At 36.7% G+C, this 23,227-nt stretch overlaps 1 protein-coding gene, 1 long non-coding RNA gene and 1 pseudogene across 2 annotated transcripts; 1 reads left to right on the forward strand and 2 right to left on the reverse strand.

Annotated features, from left to right (window-relative positions):
* Positions 1 to 1,754: 1,754 nt before the first annotated feature.
* Positions 1,755 to 2,876, reverse strand: LOC122360676. Its single transcript, XR_006252826.1, has 3 exons — positions 2,835 to 2,876; positions 2,269 to 2,296; positions 1,755 to 1,852 (listed from the first exon to the last, which is right to left on the reverse strand). It is a non-coding gene; the product is annotated as an uncharacterized LOC122360676 (long non-coding RNA).
* A 7,409-nt stretch (positions 2,877 to 10,285) lies between these two features.
* On the forward strand, positions 10,286 to 13,937 carry LOC122361065 (annotated as a pseudogene).
* An 810-nt stretch (positions 13,938 to 14,747) lies between these two features.
* On the reverse strand, positions 14,748 to 22,862 carry LOC122360822. Its single transcript, XM_043261679.1, has 6 exons — positions 22,666 to 22,862; positions 21,011 to 21,100; positions 20,271 to 20,419; positions 20,014 to 20,076; positions 19,637 to 19,741; positions 14,748 to 15,145 (listed from the first exon to the last, which is right to left on the reverse strand). Exons 1-6 carry the CDS (start codon positions 22,860 to 22,862, stop codon positions 14,748 to 14,750), a joined length of 1,002 nt encoding a protein of 333 aa, XP_043117614.1.
* Between the last annotated feature and the right edge of the window lie 365 nt (positions 22,863 to 23,227).

Consider the following 23,227-nt stretch of genomic DNA (forward strand, 5'->3'; position numbering starts at 1 on the left):
ACCAAGATTTGAAGCACACACATCCTGCTTCATATCTATAGCTTTTTATAGACGTTAGGTTTACTCAGCAGCTCACGTGATACGAGCCCCAAGTTTAAATCACATGTAACTACACAAAAAATGTCATTTATTTGTTGAAGATGGATAAAAATGTATTTATTTATTAATTTATTCATAAAAAAAGTAATTACATTTCACGTCTCTTTATTGATATTAAAGACATGAAAGAATATCTTTATTTCCATTAAACAGCATACAGTACAATGCAATATTCTAACAATTCATGTCTTTCACTCATTAAAATGCATTAGTTACAAGCATTACAGTTTAAGATTACATTTCAAGTCTATTTATTGAAATTAAAGGCATGAAAGAATATCTTTATTTTCATTAAACAGCATACAGTACAATGCAATATTCTAACAATTCATGTCTTTCACTCATTAAAATGCATTAGTTACAAGCATTACAGTTTAAGATTACATTTCAAGTCTATTTATTGAAATTAAAGGCATAAAAGAACATATTAAAAACACTTGAACCTATTATTTCATAAAGCTGAAGAGAATTACAAGGGTATTGAAAGAGGGCTTTCTTTACATTAATCATGCGCCATAAAAGCATTCTGTGCTTCTTTGTGAGCATTAGTTTTTGGTTAAAAACTACTTTAGAGGGTCAACTGCAGTTAAAAATAAGCTCATAATTCCAGAGAAGATCACAATGTATTTAGAAAATCTCAGAATTGATCTATTATCATTGATTTATTATCAATAATAGTTATAGCTGTCATTTTCCGAATCACTGGGTTTGTTGCATATAGCCAGTAAACCTCCGACATTTTCCCTCAAAGTATTTATAAGGCCTGGAGCACCATCACTATAGAGGAGCCTATTCTTAGCTAAACATTCTACTGCATTCATCACATTTTCCATGATATTTACCACAGGCTTCCACAGGATGAAACTTTTTGTTTGTCTCTCCAGGACTGAGACTCTTCCGCTAAGAGCATTCAAATGGAATACAACTTTGCTGACCATTTCCTGAATTTGACCTGTGGCCATATGATGCATTTTAATCTCCTCCATCCTACTCTCATTTCTCTTAATTGCTTGATTGGTCTGCCAAATTTCATTCGTTGTCCTAGAGATAACTGTATCATAATGATCCACTTTTTTTTCCCAGTTCCTCACCTGTGACATACAGTTTTGTCTGTCCGATTCAGCATTTCTCAAGGCATTTAAAGCTTCTTCATAGGCCTGCTGTCCTGAGCTCATCATTATTGGACCTAGAGGAGTACAAAAGTCTCTTGAATACACATTTTTTAAATGCAAAACTTGTTACAGTTGTTACAATTAAGGGTGATGGTTAGGGTGATGTAATACCAGCAATCCATCCTAAAATTGGTACTGCAAGCAATGCCGTCCCTGCAGTTACTATATCATCGTTTGTGCTCATCTGCTCTTGACATCTTCTTATGGCATCATTTTTTGATTCCACATTTCTTTTAGCCTGCTCCAAAGCTGCTTGAAGCACCCTAATGACTGCTCAGACATTCACAGGCCTGAATTTTCTCCTTTATCTCCCGCTCAACTATTAGTTTCTCTATAATAAGATGCTCCATCCTTTCATTCAAATATCTCAGTTTTTCTGTAACTATTGTGTCAGATGTTTTCAGGTGCTGCTCAGCATCCTCTACATGCTTCCTTATTTGGTTGTAATTGGAGACTGTATCAGTGATTGGACAGATATGCGCTTTTTGAGGAACTTGCAGATGTTGCAGATAGAGACAATCCCCTCATTTAAAGGCATAGACACTGCCTCCATAGACTGAACATCCTTCATGGCAGAGGTACTATAGAAAGGGGTTTGCATTAAAATACATAAATAATATAAAAATAATAATAATAATAATTAAATATATCACCCAAAAATGAATTCTTGATTTTTCTCAAAAAAAAAAAAAAAAAAAAAAAACTCCATCACTTTTTAATATATATCCCTTTAGTAAAAAATACTAATTAATTATTAATTTCAAAATCAAGCCATTTAAATCTGAGAAGGCATGGGGGAAAGTAAATAATCAGAGTTTTCAAGTTGTCATTTTGGGGTGAACTATTACTTTAAAGACTTTAAAACACATTTTACTTTTAATTATTGAATAATTATTCTCTCAAAGAAATATTAAAATGCTTTCACATTATTCTCTTGTAATAACAGTATCTTGTAATAATATAACATTTTATACTGATATGTAAAAAAAAAACTCACTTGTGTGTGTGAAAATGGTTCATGTTCCCTGTTACACAAACAAAAGAGACTATTAATAAATCTTTTGACAGATATCACATATAATAACAACACCTTATTACACACTTTAAATATGGTACATGGAAGCTAACGGGTTTTGTTTTTAACTCATTAAGCGCATCTAGCACAAAGTATAACGTACTAAACACTAAAGTTGTTAAAATTAGCACAACCTTAATTTTACTTTGGAAAATTGTGTGGTTTAAATTTATTATAGTGTAGTTTAACTAGAGTGTGGATCTGGATTACAGTATTACTGCTAAATATTTATAAGTCAGTTTAATGTTTAATGACATATGATTATACAATCAATTAAACGATCAGTTAAGTTACATGTTACCACTTAAAACTTATATTAGGTTAACATTTTTAGTGATCATTATGTAAATCAGCATGTTGTTAATATCCGCACTACAGGAAGTGATATATTTTAAAAATGTCCACAAGAAAAGAATAATGCTATGCTTTCCATAGCAAGTTTGATTAAATGATTAATGATCAAATGATCCTAAATGCAATTTACTTACCCCGTTTAAAGGCAGATGTGATGTTGTGAAGTCACAAGGTCTGTTAATGATGAAATGAATAAATGCTTCAGTTTTTGTAGTCTGGAAATCTTCTAAAAAGATCCCACCCAAAACCGCTGTTGTGTCTAAAGCCACTCCCCTGTTCTTCAGAAGCCAAACTGACAGCAATGTCTTCTATGTCCACAAGGGAGCATACTTTTGAGGACAGACTGGGGTGTAGTCTTTTAAAGAGTTATTACACTCCAAAATGAAAATCTTGTCATCAATCACTTATTTCCATGTCATTCCAAACCCGTTAAAGCTTTGTTCATATGACTTTAAGTGTATTTAGAGTACTTTATATGCTAAATTGGAACACCTTCAGTTGTATACTTTAAGTATATGCCTATTTACATTTACTATTGGATTTTAAAGTGTACTTTTTTTGTGTTACAAGTACATTACTCGAGTATTAATTATGAGTGTCTTTGAAACACAAAAGCAATCTACCATAAATTTCCCCAGTGCTGAATCCACTTTTCAAGGTCCTTACAATAAACACACAACCTTAATGACAGATAGAGACACATTATTGACAGGTCAAACATTGTTTATTTAAACGTCTAATGGTTCTAGCATTGCAAAACATAAAACGCACCAAACATGTTTTGGTGAAAAAAAACACTGTAACAGCAGCAGAACACAAACTCAACTTTTTGTGTTGTGTGAAGTTGTTGTTTGAGACTTTATTTCCAACATGTAAAATAAATACAATAAAACTAAACAAAAACAAAATACAAAGCAATTTTAAATTATGCTCATGCTCCTTTTTCTTAATGCATTAAAAAAGTATTAATATGTGTCATCGTGTGAAAAGTCATATTCAATTTTCATTAAAAGCAAATAAAGGTGAGAAGGATCAGCACCGTATTTATTCATAAACGGCTACGATCAAATTACAAATTAATCAGCTGTTTTTGAATTTAAAGTTTAATATATTGGGTAGGATTCTAGATCAAGAGTCTTATAGTCAGGACATGTGAAATTTTGTTAATTTTTTCCACAGCATTTAAAATGAGAAGATTTTAAATCTGGTTAAAGCTGCAGTGCATAGCTTTTGTGTGTTCAAAATTCACAAAATGTATATAATAAGCAAGTACATACATCGTGAATCAATTTCCAAACTATGCTTTTGGCTAATCCTGGTATATCTATAACTCTTTTTTTAAACTGGTTCTGGAACCGCTGCAGAGAGAAATAGCTCAGGCAAGATGCAAGACGTATATATATTAAGTGAAAATAAACTCTATAGTACTAATAGTGTAAATCAAAGTATGATATTAATACCATAAATACAATATCAGTAAAGACCTTATTGTACTGTAAATCAAAATATGGTACTGTAAATACAAACACTGTAAGGACATTATCGAACTGTAAATTAAATTGCAGTAATAATACTGTAAACATTTTTACAGTAATTTACTGCCATCCAGCTGCCAGTAAGTTACACTGAAATTTACAGCAACAGTACATTTATGCTTATTAACAGTAAAAGTGCCATGAGTTATGGACTGCAGCTTTAAGAAAACAAAAATTAAATAGCAGACGAGATAGATCTGACAAAAAGCATTTCAAGCAAAACTCAAACGGAACATTTTACCAGTCAAAAAAAACTAAATATGCATCTTTAAAAAATATGTAATGTATATTTAAGTTTCACAGGTGTCACTTCAGTTTAACACTTTCAGGAGTGTTTCCTAGAAGCATTAGCTGATTATGATCACAAGTTTGTATGTTACCCATGTTAAGTTGTTCAGCAGTTTGATGTTTCCTGAAATCATAGTTTGCCAAAATGTGTAATCAACTTTGCAAAGTTATATTTGGCCTCCCAACTTGTGAGTGATGACTAACATGTCTTGCGTTCTGGATGTGACTGGATGTGCTTCTAATATTTATTTTTCATTATGGCCTGTTAAAATTAATGCCCTCTCCCAATTTAAATACATTTTGCTTAAACCTATTCTTATCTCCTTGATTGAGATGCATCATTAATTCGGTCCCTTACGCAAAGAAATATATTTGTATGTATGAATAATCAATACATTACATGCATTTTGTAGTAATATATTGTGTTCATATTTTACCATTTAATACAGAAGGAATTGCCACATCACAAAAGTGAAAAGTGACAATATACAGTGCCTTTCTCAAAGTATGAATACCCCTTCATTTTATTTTTGCATTTTGTCGCATTTTGTCCATAAGAACAGAAGCATGAATTCATTTCACCATCACACCAGACCTCAATCTGACTTGAAGCACTTCTCACATTCCACCAAGGTAAGGTTATTTATAAAAAATTAAATGCGCTCCCACTTAATATTCAAATTGGAAGTGTCCTTTCAAATCAGTGTCTTTATTCATGTTGCATTGCAAATACATTATTTGCTAATAATGTATGATATTTTTAAGATTAGAGTTTTGGTGATATGGTTAGGTTTAGTGGTTAAGGGGTTGTGTGTGTATATAGGTGCCTAATTAATAAAGATGTAATTAGGAAGGCACAACCTAATATGTGGCTACACTACATAGAGAAGAAAAAAAAGAATCTATTTAAAATAATACTCTGCAACTCAAGTGAATTTACACAAAATAGTTAAAGTATAAAACATATTTAAAAATAAGTTCACAGTAACAAAATCTGAGTTTAAAATGTTATAGCAGTTAAAAACACTCTATAATAAGTGGGTTGAAAATGAGCTAAGTGGGCCTACTCTATTCAAAAGGGATTATGTGCTAGGGTACACAATCTTTTTTCAAATAAATACTTTAGAAATGTAGCAAGTTCATTAAATCAGTTTTTATGTATTCATAATTTACTTTGTGCAGCACCTATATATAAACATACCATTTTCTATCACAACACTTTCAAATTCAAATCATGTAATGAACAGGTAGCCATGATAATCAGTGCTCTAAGCGAATGTATATATTTTTATATAAATTAAATATTACAATTAATCAGGAAAGCAACTAATATGTCTTGCATTCTGCATGTGACTGGTTGAATGCTTCTAATATTTATTTTTCATTATGGCCTGTTAAAATGAATGCCCTCTCCCAATTTAAATACATTTTGCTTGGACCTATTTAAATTCGGAAAAACATGGTAACTAATATCGAGTTCCTTGTCATGTCTCTTATCTCCTTGATTGAGATGCATCATTAATTCAGTCCCTTACGCAAAGAAATATATTTGTATGTATGAATAATCAATACATTACATGCATTTTGTAGTAATATATTGTGTTCATATATTACCATTTAATACAGAAGAAATTGCCACATCTCATGTTGAAAATAAAGTGACAATATACATTGCCTTTCTCAAAGTATGAATACCCCTTCATTTTGTTCTATTGTAGCCTTATGTTAAACTTTTTCCACATGAATCTACATTCCATACAACATAATGAAAAAAACAGGTTTGTAACAGCATTGCAAATTAATTAGAAATAAAAAATTTAACTGATTCCATTGCATACCTATTCATACCCTTTTGGGACACCTGAAACTTGATAGCATTCATATAATTTGTAGATGTTACTATATTTTGAGTGAAATTAACCTGTGGCAACTTCATTTTGACTGTGTATGGTTTGGAAAGGTACACATGTCTCAAAGTTCTAACAGGTAAAAAAAAAATATTAGAGCAAAAACCAAACCCTGAGCTAAAAAAAAGGGAAATACAATTCCTGTAGAGGTCAGAGGCAGGATTCCCTCAAGGCATAAATCTGGGGAAGAGTTCAGGAAAAAAATCCTGCTTTATTGAAGGTTCACAGAAGCATGGTAAAAAAAAAAGTATGGCATCTACTCTAATATTAGTCTGTTTCTTTCTTATTCTGTTTCTCAGTCCTCATAAAAATCAGATGGTGGATCAGCACCAAGAGACGATATCTACAGCCCTGACTGTCAGCGGAGACCAAACCACCTGGATGAGCCCCAGAGAGAGATCATGGGAAATTAGTCACACACACACACACACACACACACACACACACACACACACACACACACACACACACACACACACACACACACACACTCACTCACACAGTTAGAAATGCTACATGTGCATCTTAGAAAACTTGCAAAAGTTTCAAAGCTGTCACTTACTGTAGGTTTAACACTTTCAGAAGTGACTTCGTAGAAACACTAGCTGATTATGGTCACACATTTCTATGTTACCCACATGCAGTTGTTCAGTTGACTGATGTTTCCTAAAATCATTGTTTTTCATAAAAATGTGCAATCAGCTTTTCAAAGTTGCATTTGTAGCTACAAATTTAAACCAGAAAGTATTCATATTTGTCTTTACACTTTTTTGTGGTTACACTTTATTTCTATAGTATTAACGATAAGTAATTTTGTAACTATGTGTCATTTAATTCTCATTAATCTGACATATACTAAGTGTCTGATAGTTGGTATGTTGTATTTTGTGGACCCGTCAAAAGTTTTAGATATTAAGCAAACAGTCTAGTAATACTATAATGACTATATATATATATATATATATATATATATATATATATATATATATATATATATATATATATATATTATATCCTTGTCGTTTCATTTATCCCCTTGATTGAGATGCATCATGTATTTGATAAATGTATTTTCTTATATATGAATAATCTGGAAAGGCACACATTTCAATAAAAGGTCTAACAGCTGAAAATATGTATTAGAGCAAAAACCAAGCCCCGAGGTAAAAAAAACTCCACCAAAGAGACAGCCCGTGCCATAGTTTCAGACGTTCTTCCCTCGCTGTTTTCCAGCTCAAGAGACTGCTGGGCGGTCTGCCGCAGAACTTTACAAAGTGTGTAGCTGCTGCTCTGGCTCGTGACTGGATTTACAATTGGAAGAGACTGCACTGAAGTTGAGGCTTCCAGTATGATCCCGGGATCTGTGGCGTTAGAGTCCCTCTGTGGGACGCCATTTGAGCCCATAGAAAAGATCTCTGATCTTCTGCTGACAATAAAGACCAGACTGTTGTTAGCAGTGTAGGAGAGTAGGTGACCTTCAGGCCCTCTCAGTGACCCCTTCATAAAGTTTGTATATGTATTTTTTGTATATGTATTTGTATTAATTGTATATGTCCAATTACTATGAACTGTCACAGAACAATGAACATTATAAGGCACCAAATCGAGCTGAATGCTTCAAAATAAGACATTTCTTATGTGACTTCATATTAAAATTAAATATGTTATCTGGCCAGTCATGCCATTAATGTAGATTTTTACTGTCCTCAATGTCCTCAATCAAGAAATTTCAACAGTCATGCATGCTGGCTGGAGAATATGACAAAAGAAGGAACACTTTGACTCAGTATTTATTCCCAGTCAAACCAGGATGCTTCTATCTCAACCAATCATAATACATATTCAAAATGTATCCATTTAAGGTATTTATGCCCCTTAGATGTATTTATAAGCAAATATTCTTCTTACAAGCTAGCATGTACGGTCTCTAAAAAATGTAATGATCATTTTTTGTTTAAAAACTTTTATGTTCAATGTTTTCTTTACAAAAAAAATTATCTACAAGTTGGAAATTACAGGTGGAAAACAGTGACATATGACGCAAAACATTACTCAGAGTCAATGATATAAACTCAATTTCTCCTCACATCTTAAATAAGAAAAGAGATTTTGTTGCCATCTACATACATTTTTCATTTAATCTGGTAACAATAACATTAAGTCAGAATATCTGAGTTAGCATTATAGTTTCTCCTCCCCAAGTCATCCAACTCCACCCCTTTCAGATGGCCATAAAAACAGCAGCGTGCATTCATTTCACCATTCTACCATTCAACAAGATCTTAACCTAAGACTTGACAAAACTCTTCTGACCTTACAACAAGGTAATCAGGTCCAATTTTATATTTAAATGGTGTCTTTACTTGCTATAATATATAAATAAATGAAAAATAAATAAATGTTACACTGTTAAGACTTTGCTGTAATTTTACAGTAAAATACAATTTGTATAAATTACGGTTAACTACTGTAGTACTGTGCATCAATAAATCTAGCTTCTTCATTTACAGCACCACTACTGCTTTTGGGTAAAAAATAAAGTACTACAAATTCATAAATTACTGTAAAATTACTAAAATGAACCACAATACAGTGCATACTGCATACAGTGCATTCACCCAAAAGCAGTAGTGGTACTGTAAATGAAGAAGCCAGATTTATTGATGCACATATGCACAAAGCCTTATTGTACTGATAGATTTAGGTTATGTGTGTGTGTGTGTGTGTGTATGTATGTATGCATGTATGCTATACACATTTTTATGATTTAACATGTAAAACACAAAACATGTAAAACAATGTATTGCAGAAAATATTAAACTTTATTTATAATAACATCCTAATAGTTAGGGCTATTGTTTGATTCAAAATTAATAATGGAAAATACATATTGACTAAATTTAAAATAAGTGTAATAAAGTACTCAATCTAATGAGATACTGTATATAGTAGGCCAATAATGGGGGGCAAATAAACAATCAATTATCATGTTGTCACATCTTTGGACTCTTTGTTGTTGTTTTGTTTGTCCCATGTGCTCTGTGTGCCCTACCTTCCATTCATCTGTTAATTGTATCATTGTCTTTAGGTATGTCTTGTTAATTTAGTCAATTACTTTGTGTATTTATTTCCTGTGTGTTTATACATGTGGTTTTTGTTCTGCCTGCCTGCCTGCAACTATATTGTTTATTTCAATCATAGAAAATTAAAAGACTATTTACGTTATATTCTCGTCTAGCGCTCCTTCTCTACAACCACACCATGACAAATGTTATACTGTGCACTTCTATGAACTGTTCTAGATTATGGATGTATTATATATAGATCTGCGTCAGCTAGTAGATGTTATTCACGCACGAGCACTAAGATGTATTACAGGAGCAATTAAAACATCTCAGCAATGCAAATTGAAATAGAAAAAAATCCCCATTAGATATAAGATGTATAGAACAGAGAGGTTGGAGCATGTAGTGTATGTGGCTGCTATTGCAGCTCATTACGATGCAGTAGATGCCCAGTGTTTGGGAAAGCACAATCTCCTTGTGAGGTTCCTGAGGGGGCGCCAGAAAGTTAAATCCTTCTAGGTCACCCGTAGTGCTCTCATGGGACCTCTCTGTTGTCCTGGCTGGGCTTCAGAGCGGTCCTTTTGAACCGCTGGAGTCAGTAAAGTTAAGTTTCTGTCTGCTAGGCAGGGTTAGGGACCAGCAAGCATTTGCAGTGAAGCAAAGAGTACCTTGTGTTCAGGCCGGCTAACTCTCATGTTATTCTGAGACCCTGGCCTGGATACATGCCTAAGGATCCCACAACGCCTTTCTCGATTAGGTGGTGAACCTGCAAGTTAATTTAAATATACATCATACATAGAAAATACACATTAATTTAAACAAAAGATAAATATATAATGTATTACCCACATATTTTTTATAGCATCAAGTGTTAGACAGTGTTCTAGATTTACATAAGGGGTTTTCAGGTCCGACAATTAGCTTTGCTCCATTGTTTCTTTGGATGGAATTACCAAAGTATTTTAAATTGTCATGAATTCAGACATTTCATTGAAGATGTACGTTGTTGTGATGAATAAAGCATTGTCAATTAATCTTTGTTTTAATCAGGAACAAAGAAGTCATGGATCCTGAAATCTCAAAATGTACTCAAAGCCTTACCACTGCTGAGGACATGAGGAACCAAACCAAACTTCTGATGCATTCTAATGCTAACTGGGAAGAGTATCTGTCTCCAGCACCTCTCTCCATAGCCATCCTGGGAGAGCTGGTTTTCATATCATCTGTAACAGATTTCTCTATCAATGAAAATCCCCCTAAAGATGGCTATAAGTTCATCAAATACCCTGATTCCTTTCGCGCTTGTCTCATGCAAGTGTGTAACTCTGGTTGGTGGGCATTTAATGAGGCCCATACGAGCATGGATCAGATTCGTCTCCATACTGCCCAGGTTCCAAATTACATGAAGACTGCTGTGAAGATTCTGTTCCAAGGTAATGATATGGTTGTAAATGCTCATCTTCCGAATCAGCTGAAAAATATCCAAGACATTGCAAATGAATGTCTGAAACTCTCGGATGCAACTGAAAAGCGTTTTTTGAATGTCATTTGTATAATACAAGAGCTGCTAGAGGCGTGTAAGAATGCACATCGCTTTTATGGGAAAGAATTGGAAGAGGTGAACAAGATAATAGAAGAGAACAATCTAAAGAAGCAGTCAGCTGAAGAGACCAAGAAAAGGACTGAGCAGTTAATGAATGCCATGAAGAAGAAAATGGAAGAAGCTAATGATAGCTACAAGCAAGCTCTGGATTCTCTCCCTAATGGATGGGAAATGATTGGTATGGATTTTGTAGGTGGGTTAGCACAGGCCATTACTGGTGTCATTGCTGGAACGGCATCTGCTATTACTAAACCAGTGAATGATGCAGGAAATGTGCTAGATGAAATAACGGTGTACAGTAAGTCGGCTGAAATTTTAAATTGTGCCCAGAAAATTCAGGAAGAAATGGATGTGAATAGTAAGGATAATAACACTGATGACAATGAAAAAAATTCGAAGATGGAATTCATAGGAAAACAGTTCAAAAGAATCAGCAAAACATTAAAGGAAATCCTGACTGCCCAGCAAAGCAACAAGCTCTGGAGTTATGCCAAGATGGCATAGAAATATGCAACCAGCTCACAAAATATGCACCAGATGGCATACATGTCAAAGCCAAAAACACTGAGATGATAGAAAAAGTTTTGGATCTGATCGAATCGGCCCGTGTTTTTGATTGCAAAAGCAAAGACAAAACTAATTCTCCAGCCATTGCTCCAACACCGCCAATGATGCATAGAGAAGAAAATAAGGCAAATAACGCAAGTCCTTCTCAGAGGGCCACAGAAACTGCACGATTCAAAATAGAGCAGACCCGAGCTCAACTGAACAAGGCAAGAGAATCTTTTGAGAAGTGTGTGGAGAACCTAGAGAACAAAGAGAAGGAACTAACTGAAATCCTGGTAGTTCTGAGAAATTGCAACCTGAAAGAGATTGACTTCAAAACTACCATACAGATGCTGATCAAAGGAATGGATGCCATGGGGAGAGTGAAGGAGCAATGGCAGAAGATGGTTCGCTTCTTTCAGATGGTTTCCAACATTGTAAAAACCAGCCTGAGCACGACTCTCAAAAACTTTGTCTCCACATCAGAGAACACAAAACGTCTCCGCTACAATGAAAAGCTCTTTTCAAAAGATCTGCTGTACATTTAAGCCTTCCAAGCCTGTAACATTGCTAGTCTGGTCCACATGATCTCTGCAACATACACAGATATTTCCAGCAAGTACCTGATGGATCGTGTCAGTTCACTGGGAAAACTAATGGCCATGGATAAAACTAAACCAGAATTTGAGAGTGAGCGACTACTGCTTCAGAAAGGCTGTGATGAGGCAAAGGACAGCATCTTAAACCTTGTGAAGAAGAATAAAGCTGAGTATGACAGCATGAGCAAAGCAAGACTTGAAAAGATTGATCGAGAATTGCTTGCCATTCTTCCTGCTGCTTCACCAAAAGAAATCAAGAAAATTGAAAACATTGTTGAATCTGCATTCCTTATGGAAGACAGCATAGCAGGATACGTCTGAGGGAATGCACTGAAGGAATGTGTATTTTCTAGTTTTACATTGGTAAGCAGCAGATGATAATATAATTCAGATTGAAGCTTTGTTTTTTTTAAGTATTTTAAATTGTCAGGAATTCAGACATTTCATTAAAGAAACATAATGAATTTAAATTGTGTAATATTAAAAACTAACATCTGATCTTAATTTGTGTAATAGCTTTAATTGTTCAATTGGTTTGGGATTTCTAGAAATTACTGTCTATATTTCTTTTTAGAAAATATGAGAGAAGACAGAAGCCTCTTCCTGTCATCGATCAACATCTGCAGTTTTTTTCATGAGATCTTTTTTCACAGTTTTAGTGGGATTTTGCTTATAAATTTAAGTGTTTGCTTATAAATTTCTCTTTGAGTTTAGATATACTTCTGTCTACCATTAACTAAAAATGTATTGCTTTTTAGGCATGTAAAATATTACTGAAGAGCACGATTAGGATTAGTTCGCTTCCAGAATAAAAAAATAATTTTTATGATAATTTGCTCGCCCTGGAAGTGAATTAATCTAAAGTTTAATTGTTCTATTGTCTTCTGCTTTTATTGTCTCTTTTAATCTTAATTACATATGATGAACTTTTCTGCTTCCTAATTTTTGCTTTTTTCCAATAATTTACCATGATTTAATGGAAAAAAAAAACTACAATATGGTTCCATTTATTAACATAGCAAAATTAGTTAAATTGACCAGTGATGAAAATTGATTTTAAAGCAATTATTTGCCAATTTCATCATTTACTAATACATTATTGAAATCAAAAGTTTTATGTTAATATTATTTAATGGACCTGAGAACTAAGAATAAACAGTTCTGTTATAGAATTAAAAAAGATTAAAAAATACTATAACAAATGTATTGTTTATTGTTAGTTAATGCATGGACCAATGTTAACTAATGGAACCTTATTGTAAAGTGTTACCAATAGGCTAAAACTTACCTAAAGTATCTCTGTTCTGATAACCTGTTGTTCAAACTCTACATTTAGCGATAGTTTTTTTTAAATAAATAAACTACTTCTGAGTTGAAACATGACTCTCTGTCTCTCTTTGAACCATATCTGTTTTGAATTTGAAGCTTCACAAAATTGCTCTTTTGCAGCTATTTATGGCCAAGGCAAAGTCAAATATACATATGTACATGACACAATGCATAATCCGACATTTTTTTAAAAGGAAAGAAAAACCACCAGCAGTCTGTCCAATGTGATGTGGACAGACAGAAAATCCAAAATGATAAACACAACAGCAGAACAACGCGACACAATCAACATATAACACAAGATAGGAAGAATGTAAACACTGATACAAACAAGGTATAGTTAATGACACAGCTGAACTCAAGAACTAATCACGTCGACAACCAAAGAAAGCAAGAGAAAAAAAAACTGAATGTAACTGTGAGAATAAATATTAAATATAAATATACTGGTAAAGCAATCCCAAAAATGCATTATCTTATACCAGCAGTCTTTGGGTGATCTGCATGATGACAGATTTACTCCCGCTATGATGTGTAACTTTGTCTTTAAGATTTAACACATTTATGATAATATATTTATCCCTTTCATGCATGTTGTCCACACATTTGTGGACAGTTAATTTAACTCCATTTAGGGTTCATTTATCATGGTCATTTTCTTCAAACTATCTGAGGGTAGTGTCAGTAGATTGACAGTAATGTTGTAACGGTAGCTACTATCTTGCATTGCAAAAACTCATTACTTGATGACATCATTAATCCAAGATGGCTGCCAACAATAGCCACATGCTAAATGCCCCAGGTATATCAGTGAAAAACTTTTATACAAGGAGATCAACTGAGGTTTAAAATGTGTATGTACAGTAAAGTATGATGAATATGTTAGTATTTTAGTAACAAATTTTGAGTAAAATATCACTAAAACCAATAATGCAAGCCCCTGGGAGATAGATAGCTGTGTTTCATTGCAGCTGCGTTAATAGCAAGCCAAATAATGTAAAGAATTATAATACAAAGCATTTTTCTATGTATTATTAGTATTTTTGTCCTTTGACGGTATTGATGGAAACAACCGTGTGCAAGGCTACTAGACCATCTCATTCTAGTGTTTAATGCAAGGAGGACTGAACTAAGAGGGACACAGGATGCAACCTTCCATTTGAGGGCGCCCTCAGTCATTCAGTCTCTTCTCTTTTTGTGGTCAGAACGCACCAGTACATATTTGGCAGATGAAATTGAATCTTTCTGTCTCTCGGTCTCCCGACCCAACGGTGCCCTCCAGTGGACTCCATAGCTCCTGACAGCCCACACTCCTCATAACCACGTGGCCCATGACCAGGCGCCCAGTTCTGGTAGCAGCCTGCTTCTCTGTTCTTTATCCAGAACCAGAAGTTGAAGGTGCAGGTGTAACGGAGACCCAGCCATACGTGAGAAGTAGAGGCCTGGATGGCTTTTCTCGCCGTCCTGCTCTGAAGCTCCTCGCTGTGAATGGAGACCAGGTCCACGTGGTGCTTTCTGCAGTAACTCGCAGCTTCTGTCCACGTCAGGTTCTCACGGACCAGAATCAGGTTATCTTTTTGGACAGTTATGAAAAGAAAAAAAAAAAAATTATGATAGAGCAGCTAACCCACCACAAACATTTAGCTAAAATTACTGGAAAAAATGTTTGTGTATAAATTTGATCACATGACTAACACATCTGACAATAATCAGGCAATCAAAAATGGCGGGAAAATGCAGTGTAGGGCAGAGACAAACAAAAACAGAGACATCACAGAAAAAGCACAATAGCGGCCACTAGGGACCCAAAACAGAATAAACTCCTAACAGGACCCTCCCCTAGGAGGCGTCTCTGACGATCTTTGGACAGTTCGGGTGAGTACGATGGAATTCCTTACAAAGTTTTTTTGTCCAAAATGTCACGAGCAGTAACCCATGACCGCTCCTCGGGTCCATAGCCCTCCCAGTCAACAAGATACTGAATTCCACCCGCACACAACGGGAATTGAGCAAACGGTGGATGGTGAATACAGTCTCTCCATTGATGAACCGGGAGGAGGGGGCTTTAGGGGCAGGGGCATGTAGAGACAACAGCACAGGGCGCAACAGAGAAACATGAAAAGTGGGGTTTATCTTAAGGGATCGGGGCAACAGGAGCCGATAAGTCACAGGGTTGATCCTGCGAAGCACCTTAAAAGGGCTACACATAGCGAGGCGAGCTTACGAGACTCAACCCGCAGGGGAAGATCTTTGGAAGACAGCCAGACCCCTTTGGCCTGGGCAGAAATGCTGAGCTGGTCTCCTGTGACGATTGGCCTGGGACTGGTTGGACCTGGATGTCCGCAGTAATGCCCTGTGGTTTTACTCCAAATTCTCCTACAGCGCCTGATGAAGTGTTGTACTGAGGGAACTCCGGCGTCCTCCTCCTGTTCTGGAAACAGGGGTTGGAAACCAAATTGGCACTGAAAAGGAGAAACCTTGGTAGCAGAGGACTGGAGGTGTTGTGAGCATATTCTGCCCACGGCAACCAGGTGCTCCATGAAGATGGGTTGTCCATAGCCAGGCTCCTCAAGGTGGCCTCCAGTTCTTGGTTGAGCCTCTCTGTCTGCCCGTTGGACTGGGGATGGAAGCCAGAGGTGAGACTGGCAGTGGCACCGAGGAGTCTGCAGAACGCTCGCCACACCCGGGAGGAGGGTGAGGCCCTCGGTCCGAAACAATGTCCTGAGGAAGACCAAACACTCGGAAGACATGATTGAACATTAGTTTGGCAGTCTCAAGAGCAGAAGGAAGCTTCAATAAAGGAATAAATCGACAAGCCTTAGAGAACCTGTCAACTACAACTAAAATAACTGTGTTACCTTCGGATTCTGGGAGCCCAGTGATGAAGTCTGCCGACACATGGGACCAGGGGCGCTTAGGGATAGGAAGAGGGTGAAGCAGACCTTGAGGGCGCTGACGTGGGTTCTTACTCTGGGTGCACACTGAACAGGCCAACACAAAGGTCTTAACGTCCTTTCCCATGCCTGGCCACCAGAAATGTCTCTGCAGGAATTCCAAAGTTCTTTGGGACCCCGGGTGTGCAGTAAGGTGGGAGGAGTGACCCCACTGGAGAACCTTAGATCGTGCCTGGCGAGGTACATACAAAAGACCAGGTGGACCTGTTCCAGGGTCTGGGTCTTGACGTTGGGCACTCCTAACAGCTGCCTCAACACCCCACCGGATAGGGGCAACAATACGGGAGGGTGGGACCACCGTGCTGACTTCACTCACTTTACCAGTAGGAGAAAACTGCCTAGACAAGGCATCAGGCTTAGTGTTCTTTGAGCCTGGGCGATATGACAGGGTGAAGTCAGGCGGCTGAAAAACATAGCCCACCGAGCCTGGCGAGAGTTAAGGCGTTTTGCTTGCTGGAGGTACTCCAAGTTCTTGTGGTCTGTCCAAACCAGAAACGGATGTTGTGCTCCTCCAGCCAGTGTCTCCATTCATCAAGAGCCTTCTTAACTGCAAGCAGCTCACAATCTCCTACATCATACCGTAATTCAGTTGGGTTGAGGCGGTGAGATAAGTAGGCACAGGGTGCAGTCTACCATTAGACCACTGAGAGAGGACTGCTCCTATGCCAGCGTCCGATGCATCAACTTCAACAAAAAGGGCTGCCCTGGATCAGGGAGGACCAGTATGGGCGCTGAGGAAAAGCGGAGCTTGAGGTCTTGAAATGCTTCCTCTGCCTTGGAAGTCAAAAAAGCTCCATTCTTCTTGGTGAGTGCAGAGATAGATGCTGCCACTGAGCTGAAGTTCGGATAAACTTGCGATAGAAGTTAGCAAATCCAAGGAATTGCTGGACCTCTTTCACCGAGTGGGCCACTTCCGTACAGCTTCAGTTTTCGACGGGTCCATCTGGATCTGCCCTTCCCTCAAGACAAATCCAAGAAATGAGACCTCTGAGACATGGAATTTGCACTTTTGCGGTTTAACAAAAAGGTGGTTCTTCAAAAGTCGTTGAAGGACCCTCCGTACATGAACCCGTGCTCCTGTAGTGAAAATGAGTATATCATCAAGATAGACAAACACAAAATGATTTATCATATCTCTAAGCACATCATTAATAAGAGCCTGAAAGACTGCAGGTGCATTAGTAAGACCAAAAGGCATCACCTGGTATTCATAGTGTCCTGAGGGGGTATTGAAGGAGGTTTTCCATTTAACCCCTTGCCTAATACGGATAAGGTGGTAGGCATGGCGCAGGTCCAATTTAGTGAAAACAGTGGCACCCTGGAGCAAGTCAAAGGCTGTGGACATCAGCGGAAGTGGGTATCTATTACGGATAGTCATCTTATTCAATCCACGGTTAATCAATACAAGGTCGGAGCCCACCGTCCTTCTTGCTGACAAAAAAAAAATCCGGCACCAGCAGGCGAAGTGGATGGTTGAATAAATCCAGAGGCCAAGGCGTCCTTGATGTAGTCATCCATGGCCTTGCGTTCTGGCAGAGAGAGAAAAAATTCGTCCACTAGAGGACTGGTGCCAGGAGGAGATCAATTGCACAGTCATAGTGCCGGCGAGGGTAGAGAGGCAGCCTTACTTTTGCTGAAAACCTCTTTAAGATCCAAATACTCCACGGGAACTTGAGACAACTCAGCAGGATCTAGACACTCAATAGGCAAAACTAGAGGACTGGAAAAGAGGCAGGTAGCGTGACAAGTAGGACCCCACTCAATGACACGGCCAGTTACCCAATCAATGTGGGGTTGTGCGGTAAGCCATGGGATGCCAAGAATTACTGGAAATTCGGGTGAATGGATGAGATGCAAGGAAATCTCTTCTCGATGGGCTTCAGACTGGAGGCACAAGGAGAGGTTACTTGAGTGACCTTGCCATCACCCAATGCTTGGCCGTCTAGAGCAGAAACTGACAAAGGAACGTTAAGAGGAATAAGTGGAATTTTGAACTTGAGGGCAAAGTTAGAGTCCATAAAAAAATAAAAGAATTCAAAAATAGAAATGATAAAGTCCAATAAACAGCACAGGGCAGAACTGAGAAAATCATGAAAACTTAACTTAACATCCACAGTGGAAATCCAAAAATGCAAGGCAAAAAACAAAACTTAAAGGATAAATCACAAAAAACTTAACTTTCTGGCTTAAGGACAGAGATGAAGACTAGAAAAACCGGTCACTCTCCAGCATGACTTAAAGCGAAGACATTTCACCCACGAGGCCCAATATAAATAGGCAGGTAAATTAGATCACATGACTAACACATCTGACAATAATCAGGCAATCAAAATGGCGGGGAAAATGCAGTGTAGGGCAGAGACAAACAAAAACAGAGACATCACAGAAAAAGCACAATAGCGGCCACTAGGGACCCAAAACAGAATAAACTCCTAACAGTAATAATAAAAAAATGAAAAAATAACTTTATTTTGATGGTTGCTTTTGAATATTTCATTAGAGATAAGTATCATTGCAACCATATTTCTACTACCTTTCATTAGAGTGTTAGTAGAGTATTAGTAGACTAGTAGGGTTAGGATTAAAGTGAGAGCTGATATGTGCTTGGAAAGTTATAGTCAGTAGATTATCTTTTGAGAGACGTCACAATAAAGAGTTAGCATATAGGATGCAGACAGCCTATTAATACTCTAATGAGAGTCTGTTTACCTGTAGTTACAACCTTACTTATTGTGAACAGAATGCTCAAAAGGGACCAACAAAATAAAGTGTTACCGATATGAGTTTCAGGACCGTTTACAGAACTGCCTTTCAGGCCAGTGCCACATTGCCGCATAAAAAAATGCTGCATTCATTGTCCTTATACATCCTTTTTTCTATTCAAATGTAAATGGTTTTTCTGTGGTTTTATGTATGCTACATGGCTGTTAGAAATTCTGCTGATTTGTCAACAAGAAACACTATCTAGCAGGCTAATAATGCTTTGTAAAATTTGCAAAAATGAATCGTTCCTTTGTGGTGAGGACAGTGAAATGCAATAATGATGAGTCCTATAAACAATGCGGGCCAACTATTGCATAACTTCAAAAAAGGAAAAAATATTCACTCACCTTGCTCTGCACTTGTGATTATTTGCATTGTCTTACTGTTTGTATATCCCGCATCGGTTGTGTTTTGAAGTGGTCTGTTCTGTGTTGTTGCTGATCCAGGAATAGCTGAGAACAATTTTGATTAATACATTGTATGATCATTCTTATGGAGACAGTGAAAATGTACTTAATTGCTCAGATTATAAACAACAGTAACTAAAGTAACTAAAGTGCATTTAAAATAATGCACGACTAACTGTTGATTATCCTTTACATATAGTCTGTTCCTTAATAAACTGCACAAAAAGATAAAATTGTGTTTTTTGAACTAGCTCTTTATTATTCTATCCCTTCTCATGTTACATTTTAGAATTATGAAAATGAACGAGTTTAATTACATTTGAGAGATGCACTTGGATTCTGTCTGGTTGTGGTTGCTGGTTTAGTGGTTGGTTTAAGATCTGTTAAAGAGTCAAGATTATAGACATAGTACATAGATAGATGCAGCACGCTGAATAAGGCTTATCTCTAATCGCGCGTTTTACGAAATCAAAATTCGCCATTCCGGTGTAATTAAGGTTTTTGCTAAAATAAACAATGGGTTTTTACGTGATATATTCAAATCTAGCCGATAAGAGTCATGTGATGAACGCACCACCGTGACAGATGAAGGGCAGAGTGGTGTCACATCGGATGCTTTTCCATCTCCCTGTTCGGTTCACCATCACTACAGTACAGTTGCGGTGTCTGCCGATGGGTTTCGGCAGGTTGATATTCCAAAACGAAATGAAAAGTTGCTCTGATCTGACCACGACCAGGCATCTTTAAACAGTCCGATCCATACGTCAGTCATTGTTTTAGGGTCCTTGCCATCATTTTTTGTGGCATTGCCTAAATCTGTGTAAAAGGTTCTGCAATATTCTTGGGCCTCGCTCCAAGAAGTATCCTTCCTAATCAGGATATACTTTTCATTGGCTTCTGCTACAGAAAAACAAGAAGGAAAGGTTAAAAATGTCTGATAATCTTTACATGCATCATGTCTTTTTTGTTAAGCAAAACCAAGATTAGGTCATAAAAGTTTAATATCTGCAATACTGTAGCAAATCTTACCACTAAAGCACACAAATTGTCTTTTTGAGTCACAGCTATTATTAAACCATTGCCAGTTGCTGTTCATTACCGCACAGCCCTCATTATTTATATCCGCTTTGTTATTTTTCCGATTTTTGAATATCTGTTCGTTGTAGAAACTGTCTGACAGGGTCCAGTGCCATTTGAACACTTCACTTCTATAAAGTCCAATATACACATCATGCGAAACATCAGTTATGTTTCTGAGCAAGCTGTTCATCTCTTCTGCATTATTCACAGTCGCCAGGTCTGTGTACATCTCACGGCAGAATCTCTGAGCATCGCTCCAGTTCTTTCTGATATTTACGAAGTGATACCGGTGAGATATTTGGCTCGAAGTGAAGGACAAAAGCACTGAGAAGAACACATGATAAAAATTTAATTAAAATTAATTAATGCCATGAAAAGAAAAGTAAGCATGTCATTTTCTGTTAAGGGAGTAAAAGCTAAATTGAAAAGGCAGTTTCAGCTGTCAAGAAAGATTATTAAAGTCTGTATAAGAAAAGCTTACCTAAGGCAGCAAGAAATATGAACAGCATGATGGAGCAGCGCTCATAGAAATGACACAATATTACAATTCTTTTTACAATCTTTCTTTTTATAATAACAAATCTCACTCCTAAATAGAGAAAAGGCCACAAAACACAAAGAGTTTGATTCTCTGTTCTGAAGTACCTCAGAATAAAAAAAAGGAATTTGAATAGTTACTTCCTATGAAACATTTACATAGATTTGTGAGAAGATTTTGACTGCTAGCGTTATGTTTTGCTGCAACATATTTCTTGTAATATAGTTTTTTGGGTTTTTTCAATTACAGGTCACATTTCTTCTGGTACTATTACAATAAAAATTGCTTATTACATTATCTTATGAAATTAACTCAACATTGTGCATTTTCCAGATGAAAGTAGCTTTACATAGCATTAATATTATCAACTTGACTGCATTCTGCAATCATCAATTCTGTTTTTAAATACATTTAAATATAATAAAATTTGTTTTGTCTTCTCAATAAGAGTTCAATTATTATTTATATTAAGCCCACTAATATGTAATATCAAAGAAGGTACAGTGATGTACGCTATATTTTAAAAAAGATTAAAAAAATAAGCTTACCTAAGGCAGTTAGACGTATGAACAGCATGATGGTGGAAGCGCTCACGAAAATGACACTATTCTTACAATCTTTTCCTTTAAAATGACAGATCTAGACTGAAATGCAAATGAAAACCACTACTGATGCAGAAAAGGGCACAAAACACAAAGAGATCTTTGATCACTGTTCTAAGTACCTCATAATAGGAAAACATTTACATACTTTTGTGAGAAGGTCTAAAACCGCAGGAAATTAGCATTATATTTTGCAACACACTTCCTGAGCAAATATTATATTTCATTCATATTAGTACAGTATCTTAAAAACCATTCATATTACAATATGCAGAATGTATATGTCATGTTTGTGTTCTGTCTTCGGTTGTGTAGTCACTGTAGTTTTAAGTTGTGTTTTCCATCGTTCTTCTGCCTTTGTTAATATTGAAACAAGAGGTTTTGATTGCGCCTGATGTCTCCTTTATCTTTCTCCCTCTGACACAACCCTGACAGTATATGTGCTACTACAAACATTACAGTCACGGTAAGAACAAGCAAATTAAAATGAAAGAATCTGAAAGATCCTTAATCAGACACTGTGTTCAGATACAGGTCACATGTCTGCTGGTATTATTCAACAATTCATAGACCGGATGCGAAATAATGTATGTAATAATGTGTTTTGATGCAATCGTATAATAAAAGTGCAGGACAAGCAGTTTCTCGCGGACTGCTTTTTCACAGTTTGCCGTTGTTCTTTGTGGTCAGAACGCACCAGTACATATTTGGCAGATGAAATTGAATCTTTCGGTCTCCGGTCTCCCGACCCAACGGTGCCCTCCAGTGGACTCCATAGCTCCTGACAGCCCACACTCCTGCAACCACGTGGCCCATGACCAGGCGCCCAGTTCTGGTAACAGCCTGCTTCTCTGTTCTTTATCCAGAACCAGAAGTTGAAGGTGCAGGTGTAACGGAGACCCAGCCATACGTGAGAAGTAGAGGCCTGGATGGCTTTTTCTCGCATGGTCCTGTTCTGAAGCTCCTCGCTGTGAATGGAGACCAGGTCCACGTGGTGCTTTCTGCAGTAACTTCGCAGCTTCTGTCCACGTCAGGTTCTCACGGACCAGAATCAGGTTATCTTTTGGGTGGTTTAGCAAAAATATGGATTATGAGTTGTGAGGGTGTCAAAAAACAAAAAGGTGCATTATATTATCAATTCAAATGTTACAGCAACATCATAGAAGATTGTTTTGATGCAACATTAAATAATCAAGAAGGTAATATTAAGTAACTATATCTGCATTTTTTGATGAATCTCTCAAGGATTCACTTATGGTCATGTGTTACCTTGAGGTGACCATAATAGACATTTTTACTGGACACTGTAGT

The sequence above is a fragment of the Puntigrus tetrazona genome, chromosome 16 (assembly GCF_018831695.1).
Source record: "Puntigrus tetrazona isolate hp1 chromosome 16, ASM1883169v1, whole genome shotgun sequence".
NCBI classification, from domain to species: Eukaryota; Metazoa; Chordata; class Actinopteri; order Cypriniformes; family Cyprinidae; genus Puntigrus; species Puntigrus tetrazona.

Bases quoted from the DNA above. Each gene is read 5' to 3' on its own strand.
- LOC122360822 (XM_043261679.1), bottom strand. From the start codon at position 22,862: ATGCGAGAAAAAGCCATCCAGGCCTCTACTTCTCACGTATGGCTGGGT. The intron at 21,101-22,665 runs GTCGGGAGACCG...TGTTCTTCTCAG, and splicing joins CCACTGGAGGGCACCGTTGG to TGCTTTTGTCCTTCACTTCG. The intron at 19,742-20,013 runs GTAATTAAACTC...AATTGTTCTCAG, and splicing joins TCCAAGTGCATCTCTCAAAT to CTATTCCTGGATCAGCAACA.